Below are 10,484 nucleotides of genomic sequence, written 5' to 3'. Positions count from 1 at the left end.
CTTTTGGACACTTTTGTCCACTTGGTGTCCAAAAGTCACGCTAATTCTCAAAATTGCCCACCCTGATCCTATCGCCCCTCCTGTTCTTTATATACGTACATGGTTGACCTCCCTCTACGGACAAATGCTGATGAACAGGGTGCAAGGGCTTATATGGCAAAGCTTTTTGCACATTATAACTCTTATTTGGCTAAATATAATTAAATGTCAAACCTACCATAAAAACAATGGAGCTTAACTGGTTTATACGTATTAAATAAATTTGATTGGATTCGTAATGTGGAAAGAGCAGGATGTCAAAGGTGCGGTACTCTCTGGGCTCCGCACCGGAAATTCGCCGAAGGAGATTTCCAACTTCAGCAACATCCCTCTCAGGACTGTTAACAACATCAAGAGTCGATTTGAAGAGGACCCTGAGGGTGTTGCATCGGCCAGGAAAAAATATGTTGTGAGAAGTGACAAGAAGACGCTAATTTCATCGCCAGTGTCCAGGACATGATCAACGAGAACCCAGGGCGCTCCAAGCGGTCCATTGCAAGAGAACTTGATGTGAGTGATTGGTTAGTCCGACATATTGTGAAACAAAACATCAGGTACCGATCGTATATGCTACGCAGAGGCCAGTTTTTGTCAGTGGAGATGAAAGAAAGAAGATTTCTTAAAGCAAGTCGCCTTCTGAATTGGCTCAAACATCCGAGAGTGTCAAATCAACTGATCTTCTTCAGTGATGAGAATTTTTTTAACCAAGACCAAAAAATTAACAGAAGGAACAACAGATGGCTCTGTGAAGACCCAGAGGAGGTTCCCATTGTGATGTCCACCCAATTCCTTGCTCATGTCATGGTCCTTGACGTGGTGAGCAATGACGGTGACGTCATGCCTCCTTACTTCTTTGAAAAGGGCCTCAGGGTTGGCCAGGATGTGTACCTTGAAGTTTTCAAGAATCATGTCGTTCCCTGGATCAGCAGGGTTGCCGCTGGTCGGCATTTTGTCCTCCAACAAGATGGCGCTCCATCGCACAACGCCAATAAAGTCCAGAATTGGCTGGAGGAGAACGTACCAGAATTCTACGAGGAGGACTTCTGGCCTCTTGGAAGTCCAGATTGCAATCCTCTCGACTATTATGTGTGGGGCATGGTTGAAAAAGATGTCAATTCAGAAACCTCACAACACAATTGAGTCTGTCATGGTCAAGGTCAAGAAGGGGAAGACCTCCATGGACAGAGACGAGATCCGGAGGGCCTCCTCAAGATTCAGGGCAAGGCTGGAAGCTGTTGTTGAGGCCAAAAGCGATTTTTTTTTTTGAATGAAATTAAAGAAAAATGTCTGATGTTGTTGCCAAAGAAGAAATTATACAAAAAAAACTTTTATGTATTTTTTTTATTTTATCGCATTTTTTTGAACTGCACTTTTTTTGCCAGATAAGCCCTTGCACCCTAGACCTCGAAAATATGTTGTTGTTTTTTTCAATTGATACGAATTTTGTGGTTAAAGACAGAAAAAGCTATCTTATTTTGGTGTTGAGGATCAATTCCAAACGTTTGGAATTAACTAGATTTCCTTACAATAGCGACTTTTTGCTTCCAATCTCTTTACTTGATGCTCGACATTGTGGAGTTTTGAATGGGGATAGTTGTCTGAGCACAAAGTTAACTTAACGTGAAAAATCGCCGCTTAGAGGAAAACTAGTTGTGACAACCGTCCGCAATTTACCCTCAACGGCAAAATAAAATATTTTCCCGGTCTTTTTATGGTATACAATTGATTCTCGTCTGATGCCAACTGTAATTGCTTAGGGTCTTTTTGATCATAAAACGATTTTGGGTCTTTGCTGGCTTGGATCGCAACCATGACGGCAGGTAAAGCTCATTTGCAATTATTTGGTTTGCTGACTTTCCCTAACAGAAAACAGGGAGCTCAATTTGACGTTCAAAATCGTTGGAAGACCAAATATTTCATAAAGTTAAGTGATAACAATAAGACGAATCGCAATTTTTCATTGTAATTGTAACGGGGTATACCCCCCTCCCCCCAAAAAAATGATAAATGCTTCTGGCTGAGGGTATAATTCTTCATCTAATCAAATATTTGTAGTGCGTTTGTGGGCGTTGATCCAGTAGCAGGATTTAAGTCAGACTTAGACAAGTTTTCGACAAAAATTCACGATCAACCTTACAGGGTGGATTTTAAAAGGTGTTACAGAATTTGCTTTGGCTACAGAGACTACAGTATATGGCTGAACCATTTACTTTCATAATTAGTGCCCCAATTGCAAACGGCATTCACTTTGCATTAAAACCACAGTGACACTTTTTGAACATTAACTTTCGAAGGACGGAAGCCACCGTTAGCAAGTCACTTCTAGGGACAGTACAAAGCGTGCCAGCTGTGAGGCTGGCAGTGGGTGTTTTCATTAAACATTTTGGCCTTGAACGGCCAATTTGACTTATCTTTTTTATACTAAAAGGAGTATTAAGTTGGCACTGGACACAACACCGGTCTAGCAAAATCAAAATACCCTATGCCAATTGGGCTTAGCGGTGGATTTGTGGATTAGCGATGAACGTTGAGGTCCGTCTCTTGGATAATGATCTGCAAAACATCCCCATCGATAAAATCCATGTTGTCCTCAATGAGGTTATGAGGTTTCTCTTGGAAAAGGAGCTTAACGACGGCATTTCAGCTGTCTCCCTGCCTCATAGGAAACCAAATAACATGGAAGGAGATCATAATGGTGACATATTAAGCACTGCACGAGTGTGTACCATCTGTCTCAGACAGAAAATTGCCCTGTTGTCCCCAAGTGTTTCTTGATATTTAAAGCTAGATACATGCAATACTTTCAAAGCAATTGATTAATCAATGGACACTGCACACACGGTAAAATTAATTCCCATGCCATCCAAATTCCCTCCATAGTTCAAGAATTCAATGCGAGGGTTGTCAAAAGCTTCCAATGTTTTGGGAACAGAGACCTTGCTGCAGAGCGTATAATCGTCCCCATTTTCGCTTTGGTTCTCGGTATCATTCTCCTCTTTAGCATTGTAAAAACCCTTGAAGTCCATTCTGCCATTTAAACAATTGTCTGCAGTTTGGAGCTCAAATAACTCGGGGTTGATTTTGGCCAGGATCTTGGTTTCATTTGGATGCTGCAAAGATACAGAAACTAAAAACCAGAAATACATACTCATAAAGGTCGAATCCCATCTATCTTTTTAAGGCAAATTTACAATGCTTTGTCAGCCAGACCATTTGCTTGCCGTGGAACATGGACGTTCTAACACGAAACTTTCTGTTGGCGAGGTGTTTTCGACAATAAGCCGAAAAGTATGAAAAGCTCCCCCTCCCCTTGCACGCTTACATATGTACAGTTGCTCAAAAAAGGGCAATTTTCCTGTACTTTTTGAAATTATTTCTTCCCAATTAAAGGCTTTCATAATCAGCTTGAATGTAAAGTTTTCATTACATTAGTCATAGACCAATAGAACTCGAGATTCCAGTGGACTATACTGTACATTGACTATTTCAGGAATTTCCTTACGGGGACAGGTCCAAATAACTGACTTATGAATACCAAATTCGAGTTTTATATAGTGTTTAGTACATAACTATAGACGTATCTCTTGAGTTCCCTAAGCACAATTTTGGGCTCATATTTGGCTAAGTTTTTCTATTCAACCAGATGTTGTAGTCGTATGAAGTCCTTATTTGGAATAAAGGGAACGGTTTAGGAGATGAGAAAATTTTGCTTCCGTTCGCAACATCTCTAGAAGTTCGTGGTCAATGTCATGGACTTGTAGGGGCCTCGAGACAATCAATTAACTCATGACTCTCTCGACCCTCAATTACCTGCTCTATACCTTCTTTCAGTTGGTTAAACATGCAAAAATAAAATCCAAATATGATTCAAGAACTTTGTAAGGGAAGAAAGCCTTGAAATTGTAAGAGGAAAAGAGGGGAATGCCTATTTACCCAAGGTGAATGGGATTCACCTTGACAGAGTTATCTATGGCGGAATTCATTGCTGCAGATATTGCCGTTGAGACCATCGGGGAAGAGAGATCATACTCGTTCAAAAAGTATTAACTTCTAGACAATACCGGTCCGGAATTGTCTGGGTGCTAAGTGTGAAAAACCCTACGGGACGATTTTGCATTTCCGATAGATGTTACCTTCTTTAAAAAGTATTTAGCTGCATTAAATGGATTTAATTGTCATTGTCAGAAAAAATCCGACCTCATCCAAATGCCAAGCCCAAGGCAAGAAAAAAAAGCAACATTCATTTTAGAAACTAATTTAGCGTGCGTATCAGATGTTTCTACGGAGCAAATTTTTCTATGCACTATGTATTTTATCACTTTTTATCGAAGTGGTTTTCTTTGATGGTTTTGGCATGGTTTATAAGATTCTGGCAATGGTAAAGAAGTCGAGTAACTTTTTTCACCGTAATGCAGCGGTCTCACTTAATAAATCATAAAAAAAATTAATCAAAATTTGAGTGCTCAGGGAAGCGGTCAAACTTCAGAAGTAATGTCTTGTAGTGGGTTCAGTATTTGAATCTTCGATCCAATTTGGTTTACTTACGTATAAAAGGGACCATTTGAAATCCAAGCCTTAGATCGACAAAATCTGTCACTTTGGCAGTTTTTTAAAGAATAATATTGAAACTGAATTACTGATGTAATCAAATAAGTATTGGAATTTGTAAGTAACGGCTTGAACTGTTACCGAAAAAACTACAACGTTAACAATAACGTTAGGTTTTAGAAAAATTTACGCGTTACCATTTCCGTTGGTTTTTAGAAAAAATGTACGCGTTACCATTAGCGTTACTTTTATTGCAAGGACCTGGGGCGCCTAGGCAGCGGCGCAAGCCTGCGGCGGCTTGGTTGCAAGGGCCTGGGGGCGGTTAGGCAGCGGTTACGGAGCAACACAAAATAGCCAAAATGGCAACACTGACGTCATTTCATGATGTCAGCTGACGCAGAATCTCTGCTGTGCACTTGTCATTCGGTTACCATTAACCCTTCAACTTCTGTGTACTGAACCGGAAAGGCAGCTTTCTAGATCAAAGGGCCTTAGCTAGGGTTCCCATCTTTAGCAAGAGAGGGTCTGTTCAAGGTACAAATCAAAAATGCTCAACCGAGTGTCAAAACGTGACCCTACCTTTCTAAGACTCGAGCACAGGGTTGCTTAAAGACTTGGTTTTGATCTTTGATTGCTCGGCAGTACCTTTTTTTACTCAAGTTGAGAACCCTAACTGAGGTCCTTCAAGCTAAATAACTGATTTGCATGAGAAGTATATCGACGAAAATATCGACCTAGGAGCTCCCTGGTTAAGGACTATAGCATTGTTCAGGCTCTCTTTATGCTTTAAGTCGAGCTCCATATCCAAATTTGGAGGTGACCATCATTATGCCAATCTATTCCTTGCACCCGCATTCTTCTCCTTCATAAGCATGCCAGGAAATGAGCAAAATCTTGACATCCTGTTCTCGACCTTTGCGTGACAGGAAAGAGCCAATTTTCAAAGAGAGTGGCCAAAGAGCCAAGGGAGATGATAGTAGCGCGTTTGATTAATGCGTGACCGAGTTGACCTCGGGTTCATGGGTTCGATCCCAAGTCTCCCCACCCACCCAAACCCTGCTTCTACAGTGGATATTTGCCTCGAATGGCAACCCTTGATCCCAGAATGGGCTCCAAATCGTCATGTGCGAACACAATTGAATTGAAATTCATGTACCACTTATATACATATATCCAATGAGACATGCTTCTCGCAATAAATACAAATACAATTTTCAGCTAAAAACGAACATGCCATATCTTAAAATGTGAGGTTGAATGTTGGTGTCCAACATTTATAAATAAGATATCCAAAATAAAGTGATCTTGGGATCTCAATGAAGTCATAGGAATGCATTTGACTTGCAAAACACATTGGCAATCAAGACTTCAAAATTGAACGCACTTGTTCAAGATTTTTTTTGGTCTTGTCAATTTTCAAGCCAACCAATCAGATTCTTAACACCAAGAACACCCGTTTGACGATATTGTCATTCTCTTCTTTCAGTGTCAAATGATAATATAATTGATCATATCAGTAGCAACTACGTCACTGCATTTGAGACCAAACTTTAATAATAAATTCGGGGAGGAAAGCTTTTTACATTATTTTTTTCCCCCGTTTGAAGAGGAAGAAAGTTCCGGTAACTTCCGGTTAATTTTGAGTAACACTACCGAACAGGCGTTACTTTTCTTCAAAAGTAAGGCATCGGTGACGGAACTTTTTTTTGCCTTTTTTTTTATTTCTTAACCTTTTCTTTACCCAGAATTGATGAGCGCATTGGAATTCAATGTATGCGTTGGAGGCGATGGCATCTGCCCCTCTGAGGCCTTCTATTAGAACGCATTGGTTCAGCTCTAATGTATATTCCAGGACCATGTCGTGATTATCAAATTTCCAATTTGGACACTTTTCTTCGAAATCGACGGGAACAAATTCAAAGTCGGGCTCTGGAATTTCCAATAGATGGACCAAAGACCAAGGTTGGACATCAGTTTCTTGAATGAGTGTCTCGTCATAGACAATGCATTCCTGGTCATCGTTGTAATTCGTGGCCAACTTGTTAAGACCATGAGTCATCAGAGCGCATACTAGTGCAGATCTATCATCAGGCATTGGAAAAGAGAAAACATGTCATAAGTTGATGAAATTGATTTTTGATTTCACTTGTCACTTCGATATCGCTTTGACTGGAATTATAAACCAGTTGTTGGATGTTTTTACAATGACTTCAAGATCAAATGTCTTTATCGCATGCCTAAATGCCAAAGACCTTAAAGTCGTCGTTCGTTTTTCGCTGATATTATTTAACCACTTTCTAATTTTCCTCAGACGATTCCACTTATTTGATGACCCACTCTTTAGCTTTGAGAATGATTTAGACATATCTACAATAAATTTATTGGACGAAGACCACCGGCAAAAGAATTTCGACTGAACTCATTGGAAGATAAGTGCTCTGTGACCGATTGCAGGGTTTGCCGTTTGAACTCGACGAACATAGTTCAGTAAACTAAGATAAATCTATTTTCCTGTCACTCTCTGCACACAGACACAAACGCACCCGCCAAGTTTCCCAATGAAACACCCTTGGACTTGTTCGAGCTTTTGCAAACCTATCGAATAAAATGGACTCCAAATAGGGGGGGAGGCATATTCAAGATGTGGCTGAACAATCAAATTGTACAGAGTTGGCATGACGATATGATCTCTTGACTTAAACGTCCCATGTATCTATATACATTTTTTTCCATTTCATTCCACAGATTCTTTACCGATACAAGGAATATGATTCCTTGTAACCACACGTTGTCAATCACACGTTTGAAAGCAACCCCTACCTTTAACTAGGTATACTCATCCGCCTTTCCTTTGTTTCAGAGGATTATACCTAGGCCCTAAATAGACAGAACAAGCTCAATTTCATGATGTCATACCAACGCGTAAAATGTATAAAGAGTGTGTATATTCTTATACAAGATAGGTCAAAGAATAAAAGAGCAAAATGCTCAGAATTAAACAATAGTTGCTTAAAATACGGCACTGCATAAAAGATGACTTGAATTGGCTTAGTACACATGGAAAAAGAACCTCACCGTATACTGGGAAAAGTTTTGACAAATGCCACATCGAGGCTCTCTTGTTTCGCAGAAATAGATTTCAGCTGAAACTTCTTTTCTTCAATGTTGAGACTATTTCCTAATGCAAATCCCAAGAACAACTGAAAATTGAACCACATGATCCCACAAGGGCAGAAGGTGATAAACTATAGGCTCTTCGGAAGTGCCCGGTTTACATAAGGAAATAACAGTTAAACGCCTGATTGTTCTTTTGCACCCTTGGACAACTCTATCATGCAACTTACTCGTACTGACTCGTTAATGAAAAGAAAATCAATGGATGATACCCTGACATTTGGAACTTGTTTGCATTGCCCAGAGACCTCTTGAGCTTGTGGACCAGGAATGGTTGATGAAAATATTTTTGAGTTCGCATTAGATCTTTGCCAAGGAAGTATATATCATAATCTGGGACAGTGATGTGGCATTAGGCTACATAATATTCAGCATTAGTTAAATTAGAACCTATTAGGCCTTTACAAACCTGGAAACAGGAATGATCGTATCTCTAACGAGGACAAAAACCCAAATTGACATAATGTATTCAGTCCATTCTGAAATACAATGGGGTCCTTCCTTTTACGATTTGTTGATTACAAATTGTTTCAGGAAAACGATTTGCAGTCTTGTAATATCCCCAACATCTGACCCATTTGTGTGTCCAATCGAGTATATGAAACTAAAACATTGGTTGGAGATTTTAGTTTGAGGGTTGAAACAATAAACTATTAGCATTGAACTTGACGAGCCAGCCACTTGTTCTTGATCGGCAGCCATATCTACTTATTTCATTTATTTATTAACTTTCAACTCCATTCGGCTCAGAATGCCCATTGGGATGTATCTCGATTATGGAAGCAATAACAGAGCTTAGATAAATCGATGAGATTGGTCAGATATAAAAGCCAAACAAGATACAAGAAGTTCAGACAGATGGATAAATAATGTTCATAGAAATAATTCGGCATGTAGTAGAAATTCATGACACACAGATAGAAACAAAACAAGTAAATGCTGTTCTTTTGACAATACCTGTGGTTCTTATGGAAGCTTAGTCTTTGATTACGGCTTAGATGCTTGTAACGGTCTTGGCCTGGCTTTAGAGAAGGTTGGACGAGGACATTAACAATATCATACTTTATTCACTGCACTCGAGTATCTCCGAGAGGTCAGCTTGAACCGCTCATTGGGGCGTCATCATAGATCAGGTTTCCGTGAGGAAGAGCACCGAATAATACATTACAATGCTGATCCACCGGAATCAGAGCATACTGTTATTGGAATATTTGTGTCCAGCTTAGCAAATTGCTCAATATACCTCAGTATGCCGTAACAATATAAAGCATCTTTGAAGTTTATTTGCATCTTTATTTGCATTTTGAGGTTCTTTTATGCATAATTTTGAGAAGCCTAGTTATTAGAAGATTGCTGTCGTCTGGTTTTGATGCCCAAACACTCACTCCTCACCGTCCATGGATGTGGAATCCGTACAATTGGAACGAAATCCATCTCATTATGAAGACTAGGCACAATCACTTCGTTTATTGTATTGCTTATTAAAACTGTCACTCGAAAAGACGTATTTGGCCAATGTTTGTCAGCTTATTTTGAGTTCAGTTTTCAATTGGGGTTAAATAATCGTGTTGTAGATATGAAGGTACGTTATCTGATTGACCTCGCTCACTCTCAGGTGTTTTCTACTTCTTCCACTACTCCATCCATCGCTGGTATTTGTAAAATTAAAATAGGGAGATCAATTTGCTCGCATTACTGATGGGTTCCCCAACTTAACTTTTTCGCGTTTCCACGAGCCTTCAGCAACATCACATGGGGTTTAGCGCTAAACTCCACCTCCGGACCTTCCATCTTCCAGCTACCAAAATCAAATTTGAAAAGTGGGGAAATCAGGCATTATTTGTCTCTCCAAGTCTCCATGGGTGTTGATTGGTCATGTGGTTATAAAAGCAGACGGATCTTGGTGACCATGCGGCAATTTCCAGCCACTCAATGTGTCAACCAATGATGCCCAGTAAGTAATGATCCCCATTGGCGATTTTATCGTCAATCCTTTGGGAGGGGCATATTTCTAAACTTGATTTGGCAAGAGGCTATCATCAAATTCCGATGGCAAAGGAGAATATGCCAATGACATTGGTAATCACATTTTTCAAGCTCTCCAAGATGCCGAGGTGGTCTTTCAGCCAACAAAATGCTTATTGAAGGTGTCAGAGTTGATTATTCTCGGGCATAACATAACGTCTCGGCCAGACAAGTGTTGGCCACTGAGGACATGTAGGTGCAGTGAGGGATTGTTCACATGATTTCAATTGCTTGAAAATAGTTTTTGAATTTGGGAATAACTGGAAACATAACTAGGACATTTTTCGATCTTTTAAGGTGCAAAACGCAACATTCAACTTGTAATAACTAAGCATCTGCTAAATAGAAGTCTATGAAATTTTATATAAATACATAACTAAGAAAACCTGTAATTCTAATTGACTACGTTTTTTACAATGATGCACTTTAATGTGCTTTAAGTGATTTAACACACTTATCTAAGCTACTTTGAAGCAGGTGTATTTCACAAAAGTTGTTCCTTATGTCTCGTTGACAAAGAAAAACATATCTAGATGTCTTGGCATTTGAGCAAACACTTAAGCAGAAAATATAACCACCGCGCCTATGCAACCTCTTTTGTTCGTTCGGTAAGACTAAATTTGCCTCTAAGCACGAAGTGTTTCACTTTGCCTAAAGCGGAGTTTGTGTAACCTAAGTTCAAAGATCTAACTTAGACA

At 39.6% G+C, this 10,484-nt stretch overlaps 1 protein-coding gene across 1 annotated transcript; it reads right to left on the bottom strand.

Annotated features, from left to right (window-relative positions):
- Window positions 1–2,805: 2,805 nt before the first annotated feature.
- LOC131882187 (uncharacterized) lies at window positions 2,806–7,825 on the bottom strand. The gene is made up of 3 exons (XM_059229255.1): window positions 7,663–7,825; window positions 6,329–6,668; window positions 2,806–3,149 (listed from the first exon to the last, which is right to left on the bottom strand). Exons 1-3 carry the CDS (start codon window positions 7,803–7,805, stop codon window positions 2,856–2,858), a joined length of 777 nt encoding a protein of 258 aa, XP_059085238.1. The 5' UTR covers window positions 7,806–7,825; the 3' UTR covers window positions 2,806–2,855.
- Window positions 7,826–10,484: the final 2,659 nt, after the last annotated feature.

The sequence above is a fragment of the Tigriopus californicus genome, chromosome 6 (assembly GCF_007210705.1).
Source record: "Tigriopus californicus strain San Diego chromosome 6, Tcal_SD_v2.1, whole genome shotgun sequence".
NCBI classification, from domain to species: Eukaryota; Metazoa; Arthropoda; class Copepoda; order Harpacticoida; family Harpacticidae; genus Tigriopus; species Tigriopus californicus.
Note: the sequence above shows the minus strand (reverse complement) of the source record. Positions and strands in the feature narration are given on the sequence as shown.

Coding starts and splice junctions, on each gene's coding strand:
- LOC131882187 (XM_059229255.1), bottom strand. CDS start 7,805: ATGTGGTTCAATTTTCAGTTGTTCTTGGGATTTGCATTAGGAAATAGT. Junction 6,669..7,662: donor AAAACTTTTCCCAGTATACG/GTGAGGTTCTTT, acceptor GCCTGATGATAG/ATCTGCACTAGTATGCGCTC. Junction 3,150..6,328: donor AATGCGCTCATCAATTCTGG/GTAAAGAAAAGG, acceptor GTATCTTTGCAG/CATCCAAATGAAACCAAGAT.